Here is a 22,153-nt window from a genome sequence, read left to right as displayed (position 1 = left end):
CCTTCAAGGCTCAGGGGTCCACGATTATCTTCTGTGTCTGTGTTAATTGGTTTCCCTTTTCTTTGTTGAAGAGGGTCTGTGCAGTCTTTCTGCCTAGTCCGCCATCTTGCCCCGCAGCTGTTTGATATACTTTTGTATCTTTCCTTTCAAAGTTTAGGGCTCCAGGATTATCTTCTGTATTGAGTCTCTTTTCTTTGTTGAAGAGGATCTGTGTAGCTTATCTTCTTTTTCTGCCATCTTGCTAGAAGTGCTTAGTTTAAGGTTTAAAGATTATCTCAGGGCAATATTTTCAGTCTTCATCTCATCTCCATGGACCCAGAAAATCTGGATTCCATGAGAAGTTGTAATTTTGTTCTACATTTTTCTCCTCTTGATCAATATTCTTCTATAGAATCTTTTATCAAAATGTTTGGTAACGGTAACCAGGCACCGTCCTATTCTGGTCTCATGGCAAAGGATGCAGTTGTTCATGGAGTATTTCATGTAATCTTACAATAATGATGAGTAGCAGGGTCTATTATTATATTTTAAAGAGAAAGAAGCTGACGTTTCGCAAGATTAAGTAGCTTGCCAAAGGCCATGGTGATTAAGAGGTAAGAGTCCAAGCATTCAGACTTCAGAGTGTACAGTCTTCCCTACTCTGTGATACTACCTCCCTGAGCTGACAGCTGAAGGAGGAATGGATGGATGGAGTTATTCATGGGAAGGCAGACTTGTAGGAGAAGTCTTCCCAGGTCTACTACTCAGCGTTTGTCTGCCTGGGTACGTAATTATTTACCCGAATAGCAACTGTCCTCACATTCCAGCATTTACATAGGAAGTCCCTATAAAGAGTTGTCTGCCAGCTGACTTTCCCCATAGCCAGAATGTACTCCTGGCCAGGTGGAACAGAAAACAATTACTCTGCTGGGTCATGCTGAGTTCATCCTATAAGTCTGACCTCACTCCAAATATCTAAGTTTATCAAGAAACCAACTACAATTACAATCATGTCTGTCCCCAATCCCATGAGGGGCCCATTTAGAGACTGAGCCCCTGTCAGGCTATAGGACAGAAATAGAACTTCCCGGAGCTGACCAGCTGGGATTGAGAATAGGTTAGGTACAGCTCTTGTAATTCTTTCTCTTTGTCCCTTGTAGGATGAGTGCTCCATGAAGTCAACACCGGGTCTGCTCCCTTCTCCTACTTTACCAATGCCTGGCCTCATGGGCTTAGCTTTGGGCCCAACAGTATGGCATCACCAACCTCCCTGCCAACTCCTTGCTCACAGTCCAAGAAGCCAATGGGCAAGATGGTTGGTGAGTACAACCAGATTCCTACTTCGGCTCTTGTTCCTAGGAGTGTGGTCCTCAGTGTCCATATTGTTGAGGCAGGAGGACTGACTGGTCCAAACACAGGAGAGATGTGGGGAAGTTGATGATGGGATGAGGCTCTTGACTTAACTTCAGAGTCCAGATGGTCACAGTTCTCATAGAGGTGGGAGGCATGCCTCAGTGGACTCATCAGTCCTCTTGGCTCACTAGTTTTCCAGTCCTGTCCAAGTAATCCTCCTAGCCTGGAAACCATTGTCCTGAGTGCTCGGTATTATGTCTCTTATCATCTAAATCTTTCTTCCAGAATCATTCAGAGGAAGAAGCCAAGCAGAGAGAGAGAAAAACAACTCAATCTCTGGAATATCAAACTATCTGTCCCTATCAAAAGCTGGGGAAACTGAGTTAATATCATTATGAAGTACTTACAATATAGCAGACACTGCATTATCACAGCTAATCTTCAATGACAACTAAAATGAATCCATTTTATAGATGAATAGTAGACAGGGACTAATTTGCTTAAGGTCATACAGAAAGCAAGCAGCACATCCACAATCACATCTGTGTGTCTGACTCAAAGTGTAGATTCTGAATCACTAAGCTTTGTGATTTTCAGGACTTCTGAGCCGTAGCCATTTCTATACTTTAGTTTTAGTCATTTAGCAACAATCTGAGATTTCTCAGTACCAAGTAGATGCCAGTGCCTCCTCTTGCCTTTCCATAATGGATGATCCATCTTAATATAAATTCACCTCCCTCCAGTGCTGAAAGTGAACTCTGGCACTGACTGATCCTCATTAGCATAATATAGCACTACTCACAGAGCTCGTAAACCAAAAAATCAAACTCACTGCCATCAAGTTGCATCTGACTCATAACGACCCCTTCTTGGGTTTCCGAGGCAGTATCACTACAGAAGTAGATTGCCCAACCCTTCTTCCGAGAAGTGCCTGGTGGGTTTGAACCACCAGCCTTCTGGTTAGCAGTCAAATACCTTTTGCGCACTATGGTTGAATAGTCGGGTCTAGTGGAAAGCTCTAGTTAAGCAGGTCTGAGGGTTCCAGAAATCAAAGTGCCTGGAGCAGGGCAAGGCCATCCTTCTCAATCAGGGTGGTAAGACACTACCATGTAAGGATTCCAAAGTTCTCATGTATTTCTGGGACCTTTCAAGATAGAGGGAACTTTTAGGCGAGGCCTGGAGAATATACAAAAGTAGAATAACGATAGGTCTCTGAGAGTAAGAAAGTATTGTTTCCCATGATACAGGAGCCCATGCCCAGTAAGGGCTTCTCTCTGCCTGGTGAGTGAATGTGCATGCCTGAGCTGTTCATTTCTTCCACAGACTGGTTCCGGCAGGCCCTGTTGAAGAAGCCCAAGAAGCTGCCCACCTCTTCAGAAAGTGCCCCCAGTGATGTTTCACAGCCAACTTCACAGAAAAGTTCCCCACCCCTAAGCCTCAGCTCAGTCAAATCTCCTACCCTGCCACCAACAGCCATGTGTGCCAGCAGCAGTGGCCGTTGGAGCAAAGAGTATGATGTCTGCGTGTGCCACAGTGAGGAGGACCTGGCAGCTGCCCAGGAACTGATTTCCTATCTGGAAGACAGTGCTGCCAGCCTACGCTGCTTTCTGCAGCTTCGGGACGCGGCCCCAGGTGGCGCCATTGTGTCGGAGCTGTGCCAGGCACTGAGCAGTAGTCACTGCCGTGTACTGCTCATCACCCCAGGCTTCCTCCAGGACCCATGGTGCAAGTACCAAATGCTGCAGGCCCTGACTGAGGCCCCTGCATCAGAGGGCTGTACCATCCCACTGCTCTCAGGCCTGACTCGAGCCTCCTACCCCCCTGAGCTCCGCTTCATGTACTATGTGGATGGCAGGGGCCCAGACGGTGGCTTTCGCCAAGTCAAGGAGGCTGTCACACGTTGTAAGCTATGAGAGGAAGGGCAAAAGAGAAGGGGGTCAGCCACAGTGAATGATGTACTTTAAATTTTAGGAGATAGCCACTGTAGCCTAGTAGCTAAGCGTAGCTCAGACTGTCTGGGATTGGATCCTGGCTCCTTCACATTAGTTTATGAAAAGGTATTGGGCTAGTTCCTTAACCCCTCTGTGCCTCAATTTCCGCATTTGTATAATGAGAATAGTAGTATGTACCCTAAATAAGTATATTTACTAAGTAAGTGTTCAGGACATGGCCTGGTGTATATCAAGTCTTTAATAGTTACAAGCTGTTATTATATATTACATTGGAGTTCGTACGTGGTGCAAATGGTTAACTGCTTGACTACTAATTGAATGGTTGCTGGTTAGAACCCACTCAGAGGTGCCTCAGAAAAAGGCCTGGCAATCTTTTTCTGAAAGGTCACAGCCATTGAAAAATCTTATGGAGCACAATTCTGCTCTAACACTTGTGGGGCTGCCACAAGTTGGAACCAACTAGAGGGCAACTGGCATATATCAGTATTAACAGCAACAGATCTCTCTCACTGAGATTGGGCTGGAGATATCAACCAAGAGCTAGGAAGATGCCAGGAGGGACACTGACTTAGGAAGGCCAAAAGATATTTAAAAAAAAAAAAGGAAAGAATTACATATAATAAGTGTATCCAGGGGAGGGACATTATATCACAGTGGATTTGGAAGTGACACAATAGATAAAAAGAGAAAGAAAAGGCAGAGGCATGTTGAAAGGAAACAGAGATGCTGGGGTCTGGAGGTTAAAGTCCTGTGATTCTGTTTGTTCTCTTTCAGATCTGCAGACACTCAGCTGACCCTTCTTGTGTCACTGTAGGACCAAGAAAGTTGGAACAAAGCTGGTAATAGTGTTAAGAGAGCCCATTCAGGGCCTCGCGTTCCAGCAGAAGATGTGACAAGAGTGGAAGGAGCCAGAATGTGGAGGACTTTGTATGTGACCCTGGGATCAGATTGCCCATCAGGTTTCTATCTCTGTGGGCTCCTAGGAAGAAGGCCATGGGGAAGCTGGCAACTCCCCAGGGGGGCCATGAGGAAGCCAGGGACTCCCTAGGAAGGCAATGGGAAAGCCACAGAGTAGAGGTGGCAGGAGGTGGTGCTGATACCAAGATGACAACCAGGCATTCTGCTTCCTCCCTAATTGGACACAAAGGTTGGTACATACTTATGTTTTCTTCCAGAGTCAGCCACTGGGGTAGATACACACATCCCTCTTAAAGAGGTGACTCAACTGATTTAATAAGCCAGAAGCCTCGACAGCATACCTCAGCATGGATGATCTTTCTTGTTGCCTGGGGAGGCCCTGGAACAGGTGTCAGGAGAAAGTAATAAGCAGGTCCTTCACTCTCACACCACTACTGTTCCCTTTCCAGGTGAATCCCATTAACTCACATCAAGAAGCTACATGACAGATGCATTCAGCATTGTAATACATATCACTTTTATTGCATGAGTGTCGGACTCAAACCTAGAGCATTCTGACTATCCAGGAGAGGGGAGGGAGCTGGAAGGGTGAAGAACAAGGAAACCAGGGCTTAGAGCCTTCACCTGGGATCAAAAGGCTACTGGTAACAACAACAAAGTTAAAAAAAAAAAAGGCAAAATATAAATTTAGAATTAAAAAAGATCACAACTTTACATCAAAGGGAAAAAAAAAAAAAGGCTACTGGTGCTTTGGCACGTGGGGACTTCATTGGGTTTGGGCGGAACTGATGCTTCATAGTAGCTATCTTCACCTCTGAAATGATGAATCAGCATTTTTCTTTTGTGTTAGGCAGTCCCCATGTTAAGAAAAGGATGACTGTCTTTAAGTTGAATTTGTGGGTAAATTTGAATAGGTGCATACAGTTCTTATTTATCCTTCCTTTAGTGCAAGAAGTGGCTGGAAGCCTTTTCAGTGATTTAAAAGCTGCACACGCAGCAAGTGAAAGTGATTGTGATGAAGGATTTGTAGTGAATAGTGCTCTGGTAGTGTAGTGCCTAAGGCATCTGACTGCTTATCAAAAGGCTGGCAGTTCAGACCCAACAGCCACTCCTTAGAAGGAAGGTTGGGCAATCTACTTTCATAGTGATACCGCCTCGCCTCGGAAACCCAAGGAGGGGTCGCTATGAGTAGGATCTGACTTGATGGCAGTGTGTTTGTTTTAGGAGCTAGTTCAAGGGGCTGGTTCAATCATTTCAAAGTGAGGGCAAATTTACATAACATTAAAGGACGAGTAGAATTTTCCAGAAGTCATAAGTTGGTGACCCTGGGAATGCCTGTGCCTTGTAGGATAGGCACAGTTTCATTCGTCTGTTCTCAATAAAAGTTTGTTGTTGAACTGAAATGAATTTCATTATTCCCCTAATGTGTACTTTTGTGCCTCTTCTCTGACTTCCCCTTGCCATGTCCCCTCCTTTTACCTGGAAAAGAGTTATTTTTTAATTATGGATTATTTTGTTACATACAAAAGAACTAAACAATGTAATGCACACTTATATACCTCAAACCAAACTCACTGTCAGTGAGTCGTTTCCAACTCATAGTGACCCTGTTGGGTTTCCGAGGCTGTAAATATTTACAGATCACCCAGTCTTCCTTCCACAGAGCAGCTGGTGTGTTTGAACGCTGACCTTCTGGTTAGCAGTCAAGTCCCTTATCCACTACACCACCAGAGGTCCTCTCATATACATACTACCTAGCTTAAGAAATGAAACTTTACAATCCCTATAGCGCTCCTTTTGTGCCCTTATAGTCTTCTCCCTTCCCCCACCAGAAGTCCTCTCTATTTTGAATTTTGAACTTAACTTTTCTCTTTTAATTTTACTACCTATGTATGCATGCTTAAAACACATGTATAGTTTTACATGGTTTCTTTTATACTTTATACAAATTGTATTATTTTTTACTCTGCAAATTCCACCCCCCCACGTTTGACATTTGTCAGTGTGTGTAACTCCAGTTCATTCACTTCACTCCATTATGTAAATATACCACACATTCTTCTACAAATGGACATTTCAGTCATTTCCAGGTTTTCACCACTAAAAACAATGAGCCAATGAACATTTTTGTAGGTTTCCATGAGCAAGTGTTTCTAGGATTTAGCCTAATAGGGAACAGCTGGTTAGTAAATAAGCTACATCTTCAGTTTTACTAGATGACAGTTTTCCTTCCAAATTGGTTGTGCCAAGTTATATTCATATTGTTAGTGTACAAAAGTTCTCACTTTTTCATATTCCTGCAAACACTTTGAATGATCAGATTTTAATTTTTTTGGTAATCTGGTAGGTGCAAAATAGAATCCTATTTATTTATTTTTTCATTTTACCTTTTTATGAAAAATTCTATCTCCTATACTGAGAGGGAAGTTTGATGAATTCCCACACACCCATTACTCCACTTAACAATTACCAACTCATAGCTGTAATCTTTTATCAATAATCCTACCCATTCCCGAGGATGATTATTTTTTTATTGTGGCTTGGGTGAAAGTTTCCAGAGCTGAATGAGTTTTCCATTCAACAATTTATACACACTGTCTTGTGACATTAGTTGCAATTCCCTCAATGTAACAGCACTCTTCCTGCTGCCTCCCTGGGTTCCTGCTTCCATTCATCCTTCTTTACTGCCTTCTGAGCTTTGTTTTTGGGCAAATGCTGCCTTTTAGGCCTCGAATGGTTGATTATCCTGAAGAGTATGTTCCTCACGAGTGTTACTGTTCACCTTACAAGACTGTTTGTGATTTGGCTGCAAGGTGATCCTTGGCTTTGAAGCGTGTGTAGGGGCCACAGTCTTAGGGGTTCCACCAATCTTTATCAGATCAGTAGATTTGCTCTTTTTTATGATTTTGAATTTTGTTCTACATTTTTCTACCATTCTGCTCAGGAATTTCTGTGGTAATTCAGGGTGGGTAGTGGTAGCAGAGCACCATCTTGTTCTACCCTCAGATTATTATGAAGCAAATCCCAGGTATAATTTTATTCCTATATATTTAAATATGTATTTCTAAATGATTAAATGTATTTTAAAAACTTGACAATATAATGGTATCTTTTGAAGAATAGCACTTTTATTAATTTTAATATAAAAGATTTTTTTCATCTATTATTTTGTAGTCTGCTGTTTTGTATTTTATTTAGGAACTCCTTTTCTACTTCTGGGAGCTCTGGTCGTGCACTGCCTAAGGCTTTTGACTGCTAACCAGGAGGGTGGTACTTCAAACCCAACAGCCACTCTGCAAAAGGAAGAGGCAATCTATTTCTGTAAAGATTTACTGCCTTGGAAACGAAATGGGAGTCACTATGAGTAGGAATTGACCTGATGGCAGTGGGTTTGAGTTTCTACCCCTAGAGGCTTCTGCTGGCATAGTGGTTAAAGCATTCTGATAACCAAAAGGTTGGCGGTTTGAAGCTGCTTTGTGGGAGAAAGATGAGGCAGCCTGCTTCTATAAAGATTTGCAGACTTGGAAACCCTACAGGGCAGTTCTACTCTGTCCTGTAGGGTCACTATGAGTTGAAATTGACATAACGACAGTGGGTTTGGTTACTGTTTTGTTTTTTTTTCCCCCTACATCTAAGGAGCCCTGTGGTGCAGTAGTTAAAGTGCTCAGTTGCTAACCAAAAAGTTGACAGTTCGAATCCACCAACCACTCTGTGGGAGAAGGGTGTCAATTTGCTTCCATAAAGATTTACACCCTTGGAAACCCTATGGGGCAGTTGTACTCTGTCTTACAGTGTTGCTATGAGTATACAACAGTACACAGTAAAATTGAAGGATTATAGGTTTTCTGGTAATGATCTTATTATTTTGTGTGTGTGTGTGTGATTTGGGTGAACATTTACAGAGCAAATTCACTTTCCATACAGCAGTTCACAATGACATTGACTTTACCCCAGTGCAACAGCTCCCCTCCCACTTCCTCCTAATAGTTACCTCTTCCCTGTGTCCGTCCCTCCATGTACTCCTGCCCCCTGAGCTGTCTCCCTGTGCATAAACAGCCCTTCTTTCTCTCATGATTGTTCTCTCCAAGGAGTCTATCTACCTCAGGTAAATGTTCACCTCATATGCCTGTCTTTTGTTTGGCTGGAAGCCACAGGTGTGGGTTCAATTCCAGACCTGAAGGGCAGCTAGGGGCCATTGTCTCAGTGGTTCCACCAGGCTCTATCAGACCAGCAAACCTGGTCCTCTTTTTTTTTTTCCAAATGATTTTGAGTTTTATTCCACATTGTTCTCCCTGTCTATCCAGGATCTCCTACATAGATCCCCCTCTGAGTGGTTGACAGTGGTAGCTGGGCACCATCTAGTTCTTCTGGTCTCATAGTTGTATAGGCTGCAGATTGGATGGTATACCAGTCACTAGAACTAATTGTTTCCATGAATCTTTAGTTTTCTTCTTCTTTGCTCTGGACAAGGAGAGACCCATTGTTGCATCTAGATGGCTGCTTTCAAGCTTTTAAGATCCCAGTCGCTATTCGCCAAAGTAGGAGGTGGAACAATGTTTTGTTTAGTATGTTATGCCAATTGAGCTTGATGTCCTCAGCAACTATGGTCCCGAGCCCACAGGTTCAACTACTCAGTCCTTCTGGATAGCTGGCTGTGACCAAGAATGACTACCATCTTGTCCCTTGTCAGCTGTACTATAGACCTGGGAATTCTTACAGATCATACAAATACCCTTATAGGACCGCTGTCTGCCAGCCCTATACATGGTCTTAGGTACATTCCCCACTTCATAGACATACCTAATAGTTTAGCCTGTCCACCCATGTATCCACCTGTATGCCCACGTTTGCCTTCACTGACACTGCAGTACTGTATGTGCAAAAGGGTTCATCTTTTCCATCTATCTAACAGTATTGCCTCCCCTCCCCTCCCACTCCTGGTTACCAACAAAGAAAATTTCCTTCCATAGATAAACCTTTCCTTGACTTTTACAGTAATGGACTAATACTATATTTGTCCTTTTGTGATTGATTTATTTCACTCAGCATAATGTCCTCCAAGTTCATCCATGTTATGCGGTGTTTTGCAGATTCTACATTATTCTTTAGGGTTGCATAGTATTCCACTGTGTGTATTACCATAGTTTGGTTATCCATTCCTCAGTTGATGGACATCTAGGTTATTTTCATCTTTTGACTGTTGTAAATAGTGCTGCGATGGACATGGGTGTGCATATGTCTGTTGTTCTCATGGCTCTCACTTCTTTAGGATATATACCTAGTAGTGGAATGGCTCAATCTAATGGTATGTCTAATTCTAGCTTTTTAATGAATCGGCATACTGCTTTCTACAGTGGTTGTACCATTTTATAGTCCCACCAGCAGTGTATGAGAGTCCCACTCTCTCCACATCCTTGCCAGCATTTGTTATTTGTGTCTTTTTGAACTTTGCTACTAGTGCTGGAGCAAGATGGTATCTCATTGTTGTTTTGATTTGCATCTCTCTAATGGCTAATGATAATGCACATTTCTTCATATATTTGTTGGCCATCTGAATATCCTCCTTGGTGTCTATTCATGTCTTCTGCCCATTTTTTAATTGGATTACTTGTCTTTTTGTCATTGAGGTCTTGGTTGTTATTGTTGTTAAGTGCCGTCTAGTTGTTTCTGACTCATAGCGACCCCATGCACAGCAGAACGAACCACTGCCCGATCCCCCGCCAGCCCCACAATCCCTGCTATACTTGAGGTCTTGGAGTTTTCTATAAATTCTAGAGATAAGTCCCTTGTCAGATATGTCATTGCCAAATATTTTTTTCCCAATCTGTAGGTTGTCTTTTAACTCTTTTGGAGAAATCTTGGGAAGCACATAAACATTTAATTTTTAGAAGGTCTCTGCCTTAAAGATTCTTTGCACTTTGCAGTCTGGTATTTTAATGACCTCTGGTAGCTGAAGCTTCCTATAAGCTCAGTCTTTCCTTGAGCAACATCTTTTTATGAGCAGACTTCTAACCTTGTGTATTTTAATCAAAATTATACTTTAGTTGATGAATTTGTCAATAATGAGTAAATTTTTCTACAATTTCGTTTCACACCTTTCTCTCCCACTTGCTCTATTTCTGCCACATTAGCTATTCCTGTTTCCAAACATGTCAAGCTCATTTTTGCTTCAGGGTCTTTAGCATCTCATATTTGCTCTGCCTACAATATACTTCCTGGTCTCTTGACATGGCTGGTTCCTTCCATCATTCAAATCTTAGCTTATACATTACCACCTGAACAGGCCATCTCTGACCACCTTATCTACCGCCAGCCTCTGTCACATTACTTCTACTCATAGCATTTAGTCATTATCAAAAATTATGTTTACCTCACCCCACTGCCACTTGAATATAAATTCTATGAAAATAGACACCTCCTCTTATTCAGACAAGACTGACAGCGCTTGGAATGTAGAAAAGCAGCCCAGTGAGGGTGACTTCTCCAAACTTGCACAGCTAGTCAGTTTGTAACATCAAGGGAAAATGGACTAGCCAGAAATAATAGCCAAAAAAGAAATGTGGAATGACAGAAATTATAAGTAAAATTTTAATATGGAGGGGGAAAATCCTGATAGATTAATCATTCCTGGGCAGCATAGCAGGGACACCTGTAAAAGTGGATGCAGAGAAGGCAGAAGTCCTCAGCCCAGAAAAAAGAATCTGGTGTTGTAAATGCTATCTGCCCCTGTCCATTTACCTTTCTATAGCTTTACAGTACAAAAAGGGGCTGAATCTATAAAGAAAGGCATTTATAACAGTGAAAATGTCTGTGAAACAAAAATGAAAAAGGAAGAAAAATGGAGATAATTATTCTACATAGAAAAGTAACCAAGAAATAAAATTGGCCCAATAGACTTGTTTCAGACATATTCCTTTCACAATAACTAATCAATGTTTAATTCTGATTAAAATGTCAGTGTGGTGCTGCAAAGGAGCTCTTGTGGCTTAGTGGTTAAGTGCTTGGCTGCTAATTGAAGACTTGGGGATCTGCTCTCATAAAGATCACAGACCAAGACATCTATGGGGCAGTTCTACTCTGTCCTATAGGGTCCCTATGAATCTGTGAATCCACTTGAAGGCACACAGTGTGATGCTGCAAACATTAATGTGCTTGGCTGCCAAGCAAAAGGCTGGAGGAGTCCATCTTTCTGGAGGTGCCTCAGAAAAAAGGCCTGGTAATCTGTTGTTAAGTGGTGTCAAATTGGTTCCAACTCATAGCAACCCCCACGTACAACAGAATGAAACATTGCCTGGTCCTACGCCATCCTCACAATTCTTGCGGTACTTGAGCCATCATTGCAGCCACTGGGTCAACCCATCCTATTGAGGGTCTTCTTTTTTTCTGATCAGCTACCCAGCATAATATCCTTCTCTCGGGACTGGTCCCTCCCAAACAATATGACCAAAGTACAAGAGGTGAAGTCTCACTACCCTTGCTTCCAAAGAACATTCCAGGAGTATTTCATCCAAGATAGATTTGTTTTTTCTTCTGGCAGTCTACCAAAAAACAAAACAAAACAACCAAACTCACTGCTGTGGAGTGGGATCTGACTCATGTGACCCCTCCTTGGGTACCCAAGGCAGTATCACTATGGAAATAGATTGCCCAATCTTTCTTCTGAGGAATGGCTTGTGGGTTTGAACCTCCAGCCTTCTTGTTAGCAGTCAAATGCTTTAGGCCGTATGCCACCAGACCTCCTGGCAGTCCAAGGTATATTTAATATTCTTTGCCAACACCATAATTCAAATACATCAATTCTTCAGTCTTCCTTATTCATTGTCCAGCTTTCACATACATATGGGTTAGACACACCTTAGTCTTCCAAATGACATCTTTGTCCTTTAACAGTTTGAAAGGTGTTTTGTAGCAGAATTGCCCAGTGGAATAATTGTTTGCTGTTTTTTGACTGCTGTTTCTATGATTGCTGATTGTGAATCTAAGTGAAATGAAATTGTTGACAATTTTAATCTTCCCTCCATTTATCATGATGTGGCTTATTGGTCCAGTTGTGTGGATTTTTGTTTCTTTATGCTGAGGTGTAATCAATCCATACTGAAGGCTGTAGTCCTGGCAATCTACTTTTGTAAAAAATCAACCGTTGGAAACTATGGAGCACAGTTCTACTCTTACACACACAGGGTCGCCATGAATTGGAATCCACCCGAAAGCATCTGGTTTTAATTCAAACATAGTGTCACAAGACCAAGTACAATTAACTTGAATTAAAAGCGCTCCTTCCAGTCAGCTCACTGGAATGAGATCCGCTTCCACGGTGCCCGCTAGTATTTGCTGGTCAGGACGCCTGAGCACGTCGGGAATTGTAGTCGCAGCTCCCCATTCTCCCCAGCGAGAGGAGGCAGCCCAGGGCGGTGCCAAGAGGCAAGGGGAGGTGCTCGCGTTTGCGCAGGCGCACATTGCCTCCCCGGCAGCATGGCGGATACCTCGGCTCAACCCACGAAGAGAAAGCGCGAACTGGATGTGGAGGAGGGGGAAGCTCCTAGCACAGAAGAAAAGGAAGCTTCTGTTGGAAATGGTACCTCTGCGCCTGTCCGCTTACCCTTCTCCGGTTTTAGAGTGCAAAAAGTGCTGAGGGAGTCTGCGCGGGACAAAATCATTTTCCTACATGGGAAGGTACCATTAGGCAACCCTGATGGGGAAGGGATGAACCAATCATCTCCTCAGAGGCGGTTTTTTTTTTTTTAAAAAAAAGCATCTGGGCTGGAAAGTACCAATTTGCTCGGGGGAGGCGGAGTGCACCACTAGAATGCGGGGAGGGGGCTAGAGGACAGATAAGTGAGGGCATTAATACACCTATATCTAATTTTTATAAATCCTCCCTCGCTAAAAATAACAACTAACACTTGTGGAGGGTATAGCCTATAAAGGTCCTCTTGACAGGTCCCCTCCAGTCGGTTCTGATCCGTAGCGAACCTATATACAACAGAAAGAAACATTGACCGGTCCTGCGCCATCCTCACAATTCTTGCTATGCATGAGTCCATCGTGTTGCCACTGTGTCAATCCATTTCGTTGAGGAGCTACCCTTTTTCGCAGACCCTCTACCACGCATATCTTTCTTCAGGGACAGGTCCTTCCCCAAACAATGTGACCAAAGTAGGTGAGACCGTTCTCGCTAGCTATCCTTGCTGGTAAGGACTGCATTCTGGCCGCACCTCTTCCAGGCCAGTTTTGTTCCTTCTTCTGGCAGTGCATGGCGTTTCCAGTATTTTTTGCCAACAACACAATTCAAAGACATTAACTCTTCTTTGGTCTTCATGATGCCTTGTTCAGCTTTCACATGTATATGAGGCGATTAAAAATACTATGGCTTGGGTCAGGTGCACTTTAGTCTTCAAAGTGACATCCTTGCTTCTTAACACCTTAAAGAGGCCTTTTGCAGATTTGCGCAGTGTGGTACAACTTCTGATTTCTTGACTGCTGCTTGCATGGGTGTTGACTGTGGATCCTAGTAAAATCAAATCCCTGACAACCGCAATCTTTTCTCCATTTATTGTGATGTCACTTATTGGTCCACTTGTGAGCATTTTTGTTTTCTTTATGTTGAATAATCCATACTGAAGGTTGTAGTCTTTGATCTTCATCAGTAGTGCTTCAAGTCATCTTCACTGCCACCAAGCAAAGTTATGTCATCTGCTTATCACAGGTTGTTAATGAGTCTTCCTGCAATCCTGATTCTACATACTTTATATAATCCAGCTTCTTGGGTTATTTGCTCAGCATACAGATTTAATAATATGGTGAAAGGATACAACCCTGATGTACATCCTCCCTGATTTTAAACCATGCAGTATCCCTTTGTAATGTTTCAATAACAGCATCTTGGTCTATGTACAGGTTCCTCATGAGCACAAACAAGTGTTCTGGAATTCCCATTCTTTGCAACGTGATCCATAATTTGTTATGATCCACACAGTTGAATGCCTTTGCATAGTCAATAAAACACAAGTAAACATCTTTCTGGTATTCTTTGCTTTCAGCCTAGATCCATCTAACAGTAGCAATGATATCCCTTGTTCCCCATCCTCTTCTGAATCCAGCTTGAATTTCTGGTAGTTCTCTGTCAGTACATGGCTGCAGCCATTTTTGAATTATCTTCTCAAACTTTTACTTGTGTGTGACGTTAATGATATTTGATAATATCCACATTCTGTTGGGTCACTTATCTTTGGAACGGGCATAAATATAGATTTCTTTCAGTTGGTTGGGCAGATAGCTAGCTGTCTTCCAAATTTCTTGGTATAAATGAGTAAGCACCTCCAGTGCTACCTCTGTTGAAACATCTCAGTGGGTATTCTGTCCATTCCTGGAGCATTGTTTTTCCCAATTCCTTCAGTGCGGCTTGGATTACTTCCTTCAATACCATTGGTTCTTGATTATATGCTACCTCCTGAAATTGTTGAATGTTGACCAATTCTTTTTTGTACAGTGACTCTGTGTATTCCTTTCATCTTCTTTTGATGCTTCTTGTGTCGTTCAGTATTTTGCCCGTAGAATCCTTTAGTATTGCAACTCAAGGCTTGCATTTTTTCTTCAGATCTTTCAGCTTGAGAAATGCCAAGTGTGTTCTTCCCTTTTGTTTTTCTAAGTCCAGGTCTTTGCACATTTCATTGTAATTCTTTACTTTGTCATCTCGAACTGCCTTTGAAATCTTTTGTTCAGCTCTTTTATTTCATCATTTCTTCCATTCTCTTTAGCTACTCTCCATTCAAGAGCAAGTTTCAGAGTTTCTTCAGATATCCATTTTGGTCTTTTTTTCCTTTCTTGTCTTTTTCATGACCTTTTGTTTTCTTTGTGTATGATGTTCTTCTACCACTCATCTGTGAGTTTGTTGTATTTTGGTGGCTTGCGTGTTGCTGTGAGGCAGGAGGCTATGTCACTGGTATTTCGAATACCAGCAGGGTCACCTGAGGGGAACAGATTGCAGTGGAGATGGGGATGGTGCAGGGTTGGGCAGTGTTTTGTTCTGTTATACATAGAGTCACTTGAGTCAGAATCGACTCGATGGCACCTAACAATAACAACATCATGTTCTTGATGTCATCTTACAACTCATCTAGTCTTCATCATTGGTGTTCATGCTGTCAAATCTGTTCTTCAGGTGGGATATAATCAAGGTCATAGTTCGGCTCTCCTGGACTTGCCTTACTTTTCTTCAGTGTGAACTTGCATATGAGCCATTGATGGTCTGTTCCACAATCACCTCCTGGCCTTGCTTTGACTGATGACATTGAGCTTCTCTATCACCTATTTCCACAGATGTAGTCTATTTGATTCCTGTGTATTTCCATCTGGTGAGGCTCATGTATGTAGCTGCCCTTTCTGTTGTTGAAAAAAGGTATCTGCAGTGAATAAATCATTAGTCTTACAAAATTTTATCATGTGAACAGTGTCATTTTTATCACCAAGGCCTTATTTTCTTACTGCTAAAGTTTCTTCTTTGTTTCTAACTTTTACATTCCAATCACCAGTAATAATCAATACATTTTGATTGATAAATATATATAAAGTCCTAGTAACCCAGTGCAGCCACTCCTCGGAAGGAAGTTTGGGCAGTCTACTTCCGTAGTGATACCATCTCGGAAACTCAAGGAGGGGTCGCTATGAGTTGGGGCCGACTCGATGGCACATAACAACAACAAGAAGTAACCCAGTGAATGCTGCTGGACTGTCTTGCTCATCCCTGTCACTGCACCCACATAACCCCTGCCACTGAGTGGATTCTGACTCAGTGATCCTATAGGGAAGAGTAGAACTGCCCCATAGTGTTTCCAAGGCTGTACATCTTTCTCCCACGGAGCAGCTTGTGGATTCAAACTGCTAACATTTTGGTTAGCAGCTGAAAGCCTTAACTACTGCAGCAGCAGAGCTTCTTGGACACACAGAGATTAGGAAATAAGATCCCTGCTTTTCAGACCTTTACCCTTAACAGAAGAGCCAGTTTGTTAAATAGGTAATCAGTTCCCATGGAGCAGCAGTGGTTCAGTTGTAGAATTTTCCTCACCTTCCTTGTGGGAGACTGCAAAAAGGGCATGGAGGTGGCATCACCTGACCTTCTCTAACTTCACAAGAGGGAGACAGAGTCACCATCAGCAGCCCAAGGCTTATTCCTATGAGGCCAGACATACTGCCACTCTCCAACCTTTTTACTAACTCTGACACCAGCCATCCCTTCCATGTACTCACTGCTTCTCTGCTGGGTTTGATAATTCGTTGCAGTGGCAACACAGAGCTCACAGACAATACTTACAATTATGGGGTTTATTAGGGAAGTAACAGGCTACAATTCAGGTTCAGGAACATGCTCAGGATACAGTTCTGTCAGGACAGTCTCCCCTCTGCTATTCCCTCAAGCACATCTTTCTGGCCCTTGGCCTCTTGGCCTGGCCTCTGCCCTGTTCAGGAAAGTGTTACAAAGCTCTTCTAGCTCTGCCAATAGGTATACCTTGGTGCACCCCACTCCTCCAGCAAGCCTCCTGGCCAATGGCACTCAGTTTTCTCACTCCATGGACCAGTAAGGCTGCCTTTGTTTCATGCCTCTTGGTTCCACTGCTGCCATCTCTCTGCCAGGCACCTCTGCCAGGGTGTCTGCCAGGGCGTCTCTGCTAAGGAGGTCCAGCACAGGGATCTTGGATCCAAGGACATGCTCCACTCCAACTCTAGTTCTTCTCTCTAGATAGCAGTGAGATTCCCCCTCTGCCTCTAGGACGGCTTATTTTAAGCCCAGCATCATAGGAAAACTAACCAATTTTTACGTTAGAGTTCCACACACCTTATTTGCATGGTCCCACCCAGTAACCGGTGGGAGTTGCAAAGACTGAAAAGCCATACAAAGTAAGTCAGTATACCACAGAGACCTAGGTTTGATTCCTAGCCAGTGCACCTCACGTGCAGCTACCACTTACTTGTTTGTAGAGGCTTGAGTGTTACTTTGATGCTGAGCTTTCGGCAGAGTTTCTAGAGTAACATCAGGAAGAAAGGCCTGGTGGTCTACTTCCAGAAATAAGTCACTGAAAACCCTGTGGATCACAGTGGTCCCATCAACAGCTAATCATGGAGATGCTGCAGGGCTGGGGCATGTTTGGTGCCACTGTGAATGGCGTCATTGTGTGTGGAGTCACCATGAGTTGGGGCTGACTTGATAGAAGCTAACAACAGTCAATTCCATATATTGTGCACTGACAGGCCAGGCACTGAGTTAGGTGCTGGGTGTGTACAGATGAAAGGTTAGTGTGTGCTGTTTAGGGGTGCAGAGTGTTCCTGGGAAAACATCTGCATACATGACTGGCTTTAGTGCCATCTGCTCAGCTCAAGTGTAGGGGTTGAGGAGAGAATGGAGACCATCCTAGGAATCAGTGACAGTGAGGAGGCAGATATCAGGGTTCCCCAGAACTCTTAGTAGGAGCTCCCACCTTTGAAAGTGGGTCCTGGACCTAGGCTTCCATCTCCTCTTCCTGTGTCACTTATTTTTTTATAAGGTTCTGTCTAGTTCTCTCAGCCCCACCCATCTTCAGTTTGCAGCAGGTGCTGAATGTCTTAGCCGTGAGAGCCTTCAAGCTAGAGTTAGTTGGGAGACCCAGATTCTAGCTTCTGGTTCAATACTGGTCATGTGACCTTGGGTAGGTCACTTAATCTCTGGAGCTCTCATTTTCTTCACCTGTAAAATGGAGAGAATTTGATAGAGGCCTTGTAAGGCTAAAATAAGAAGATAGCTGAGAAGCTTTGCATCTTTTGGAAGAAAGTTGTGAGCAGTAAGCAAGGTAAGCACTAGTTTATTTGTGAAATTGTTCACTGCAGATTAGTAAGTAAGCACAAGTGAACAATTTCACATTTTTTTCACCACATCAGAAGATTCTGCTTCTAGGTATGGCTGGCATATGACTTTCTCCCAACCCCACAGGACCTTCCTACAGAATCAAAGCCTCTTTTCAAAAGACAGAGTACTCAGTAAGCAAGCTAAGCACAGGCTCACTGTGCTTACCTATAAATTTGTAGTGAACAGTTTCACATGAGTTTTGCTTTGCTTATTGGGTAATCCGCCCCTCAGTAAGAGAGCTGCTGCAGGGATTTGATTTATGAGATGCCTTCTATGGAAGAAGAAACATGAGTGTTATTGGGAAAATTGCAGGGAAAGAAATCTCAAGCATGGGGATTTCACAGGCCCTGGGAATTTCTGCCTTTTCTCTCCAGGCCTCACCGGTGGCTCTGCTCTGACCTGTTAATGGTGTCTTTGCCCACAGGTGAATGAGGCCTCTGGGGATGGGGACGGAGAAGATGCTGTTGTGATCTTGGAGAAGACACCATTTAAGGTGGAACAGGTGGCCCAACTCCTGACTGGCAGCCCTGAGCTCCAGTTGCAGTTCTCCAATGATATCTACAGCACCTATCACCTGTTCCCTCCAAGGCAACTGAGTGGTGAGCAGAAGTGGCTGCATGTGGGGAGAGTGGATGTTGGGAAATTCAATGTGGTCACCAGGACTCTGTAACTCATTTGTATACTGCAATGGTTCTCGATGGAGGGAAGGAGGAATTTTGCCCCTCCCCCAAGGGACATTTTTATTCAGAGACATTTTTGGTTGTCATAACTAGGAGTGCTACTATCATCCAGTGGGTAGTAGAGGCCAGGGTTGCAGCTAAACATCTTACAATGCACAGACTAGCCCCTACCACAAAGAATGTTGTCAAAATGTCAGTAGTGCCAAGGTTGAGAAACCTTGTTGTGTGTAGTATGTTTTGGGGAGGAAGTGTGATTCATAAGACAGAAAGGTTTCACCCACTAATTGAGTAATAATAATTGTCTACATTTATTAACCCTTACTATTGTACTACCCACCATTCTAAGTATTTTACATGTATTATTTTATTTAATCCTTAAAACAGCCCTATGTGATAGGATTTTATAGGTAAGGAAATGGAGGTTTTGAAAGGTTGAATAACAAGTTCCAAATCACAGATTTTAATAGGTGGCAGAAACACATAAGTTCTTTCAGTGGACTGAAATCTTGTTCCCCACGCTATTGTGGACCAAGCAGTGTGCTGGGTGTTGCCAACATCAGTTACTTCCTAGAGGAACTGCCTGTCTGGGGAGAGAAATAGCGTGATCAAGGGAGATGGACTTGAGAAAGGCAAGAATTCATGAGTTAAAGAAAGGTTTGTTTTTTTACCTTTCATTATCATGTTTTTAATTGTGTAAATATATAAGTAACAAACCATTTACTGTTTTTAACCATCTTCACATGTATAGTTCAGTGACATTAATTACATTCATCATGTTCAACCATCACCATTAAACATTTCCAAATTTTTCTATCACCCTTAACAGTAGAACAGTGTCCCCTAAACCCCTAAGCTTTATGTCTACCTTTTCCCCTCCCTCCCACCTTCCCCTAATAACCATGGAAACCAAAACTGAACTCAGTGCCATCAGTCAGTTCTGACTCAGTGACCTCCAGTGGGCTTCCAAGGCTATAAATCTTTATGGAAGCAGACTGCCTCATCTTTCTCTTGCAGAGTGGCTAGTGGTTTCAAACGACTAACTTTTTGGTTAGCAGCTAAATGCCTTCACCACAGCATTATTGTTTTAATAATCATTAAAACAAAAACAAAACTCACTGCCATCGAGTCAATTCTGACTCATAGTGACCCCTCCTTGGATTTCTGAGGCAGTATCTCTATGGAAGTCGATTGCCCAGTCTTAATAACCATTAGTAACAAATAATAGTAGGCACTCTGGTGGCATAGTGGATAAGGTATTTGGCTGCTAACTAGAAGTTCAGCAGTTCAAACCCACCAGCTGCTTGGAAGGAAGAGGGAGCAGTCAGTCTGCTTTGTCAAAGATTTATAACCTCAGAAAGTCAATGAGGATCGCTATGAGTTGGAATTGACTTGATGGCAGTGAGGTTTGTTTTTTTTTTGTTGTTGTTAACTAATAATAAAGTTTGATCTCTGTACATTTACCTATTCTATGTATTTCATATAAATGGGATCATATAAAATTTTTTCTTTTGTGGCTGACTTATTTCACTCAGCCTAATCTTCAATCTATGCTGTAGCATGTGTCAGGAAAGAGGTTTTGTGGTTGGTTAGTTTGTTTTTTAATTTATTTTATTTTGTTCTTCAGAATAAATACAGCAAAACATAGACCAATTCAACAATTTCTGCATATACAGTTCAGTGACGGTGATCACATTCTTCAAGTTGTGCAGCTATTTGCACCCTCATTCTCACCCTTGTTCTGAGTTGTCCCTTCTCTGTTGACATAAACTTATTGTCCCCTAAGTTTCCTGTCTAAACATTTGAGCTGCTGTTGTCAATTGATACCATTTAGATAGTTCTTAAAAGAAGGAGAGGTTTGTGTTTGATTGCATGTATTTTAAAATTTACTGAAAAGAAAAATATTCTGTGCCAAAAGCCAAGCATGGCAGATGCTGTTCCTCTTTCAATTGTTAGATTTTATAGACAGCTTTATTGGAAGCATGGTGGGGACTGGTTGACCTTAAAGATTAAGGAAATCCTGGGATCTCTTTCGTAGCATATGGCAGTTTTGCAATATCCTCCTGTCTTTTTATTTGCCTTCCAGCATTTTAGAACACACTTTGGCTTTACGGATATCCTGCCACAGTCTTTTTAATAGATTTGGGCTTTTCTGCTCCTTCAAGAAAGAGTGCTGTTGTTATCCTTTGGAAATATATGTGCTCAATTGATGTGACAAGCAAACCTTTACAACTGAACGGAAAACAGCCTGATCCTCCTTTGAAAGAGAGCCAGATTAATTGGTTCAAGTTGACAGAAATGGACAGCTGTATTTACTTCTTTAGGGGCTGACATTTAAGCAAATGTATTCTTCAACATGGGGTGGGAGAAACATGACAGAAGCCACTGTGGCCAAACAGGGCTGGGGGCAGCCACTAAACTGCAGGCCCTGGGGCCTTCCCCAGTCCCTCCACCCACGCTAACCGTCTCCTAGCCAAGGTCCAGAGGAGTCAGTCCAGATAGTTACCCTGTAGAATCCATAACCTTCTCTTTCTACTGTATTTTATTTCAGTTTTTCAGCGCTTTTGTAACTGCACACAACTGGCTGTGGCCACTGTTATCTCTTTCTATTTTTTAATGTTTTTTTCCAACATGAGAACTGAAAGAGTCTGTTCTTGGCTCACCACAGATCCACTTCCCCATGAGGAACCATAGAAGTTTCTCTCTCCCTGGTACCACCCCCTGCCACCTGGCAGTCTCAGCTTCACTTTTTCAGGGCTCACTGTCTTCTTAGCAAAAGTGTTAGGATAAGTATGGTACATTATGCTTTCATTTTCTCTATTCAAACTAGGCATGGTGCTTTAGAATAGTTGATAAATTCTGACTCATGGCCACCCTGTGTGTGCACTCCATAGGGTTTTCAAGACTGATCTATGGAAGCAGATTGCTGGGCCTCTGTTTCTGGAGTACCTCTGGGTTGGTTTGAACTGCCAGCCTTTCCATTAGTAGTGAAACACTTAACAGTTTGTGCCACCCAGGGACTTCTAGTATGATTGGCAAATGAATAATTTGCTTCAGGTCTCTGTGCTGGGCTTTCTCTTCTTCTTTAGCTGCACAGACTATTTTTAATCAAGGATTGGCAAATTCTTCCAGTAAAGGGCCAGAAAGTAAATATTTTATGTCTTACAGGCCACCTAAGATCTCTTGCATCTTCTTTTTTTTATTATTTTTTTAAACAGCCATTTTAAAACTTAAGAAAACTCTTAATAGTTTGTGGGTTGTTCAGATACAGGCCATGGGCCAGATTTAGCCTGCTGGCCATCATCTGCCAACCCGTGTTCTAGGTTTTCTCCACTCAGAGTGTGGTCTATAGTGTGGTCTATTGTCACCTTGTGAGAGCTTGCTAGAAATGTGGAGTC

General features: G+C 42.7%; 2 protein-coding genes across 2 annotated transcripts in view; both read left to right on the top strand.

Moving 5' to 3' along the window:
• The first annotated feature begins 1,231 nt into the window (after nt 1-1,231).
• Nucleotides 1,232-4,078, top strand: LOC103202360 (TIR domain containing adaptor protein). The gene is made up of 3 exons (XM_007947233.1): nt 1,232-1,298; nt 2,656-3,234; nt 4,059-4,078. The coding sequence occupies exons 1-3, from the start codon at nt 1,232-1,234 to the stop codon at nt 4,076-4,078; spliced, it is 666 nt and encodes a 221-aa protein (XP_007945424.1).
• An 8,596-nt stretch (nt 4,079-12,674) lies between these two features.
• Nucleotides 12,675-22,153, top strand: part of DCPS (decapping enzyme, scavenger) — a 92,209-nt gene continuing 82,730 nt past the window's right edge. Inside the window, exons 1-2 of the mRNA XM_007947232.1 lie at nt 12,675-12,875; nt 18,503-18,677. Coding sequence (XP_007945423.1) covers nt 12,675-12,875; nt 18,503-18,677 — 376 coding nt within the window. The remainder of the gene's footprint in view (nt 12,876-18,502; nt 18,678-22,153) is intronic.

The sequence above is a fragment of the Orycteropus afer genome, unplaced genomic scaffold (genome assembly GCF_000298275.1).
Source record: "Orycteropus afer afer isolate SDZICR_OR568_19922 unplaced genomic scaffold, OryAfe1.0 scaffold00178, whole genome shotgun sequence".
In the NCBI taxonomy this organism is placed as follows: domain Eukaryota; kingdom Metazoa; phylum Chordata; class Mammalia; order Tubulidentata; family Orycteropodidae; genus Orycteropus; species Orycteropus afer.
This window is presented reverse-complemented; position numbering and strand designations above follow the sequence as displayed.

Bases quoted from the DNA above. Each gene is read 5' to 3' on its own strand.
- LOC103202360 (XM_007947233.1), top strand. From the start codon at position 1,232: ATGGCATCACCAACCTCCCTGCCAACTCCTTGCTCACAGTCCAAGAAG. The intron at 1,299-2,655 runs GTGAGTACAACC...TTTCTTCCACAG, and splicing joins GCCAATGGGCAAGATGGTTG to ACTGGTTCCGGCAGGCCCTG. The intron at 3,235-4,058 runs GTAAGCTATGAG...GTTCTCTTTCAG, and splicing joins CAAGGAGGCTGTCACACGTT to ATCTGCAGACACTCAGCTGA.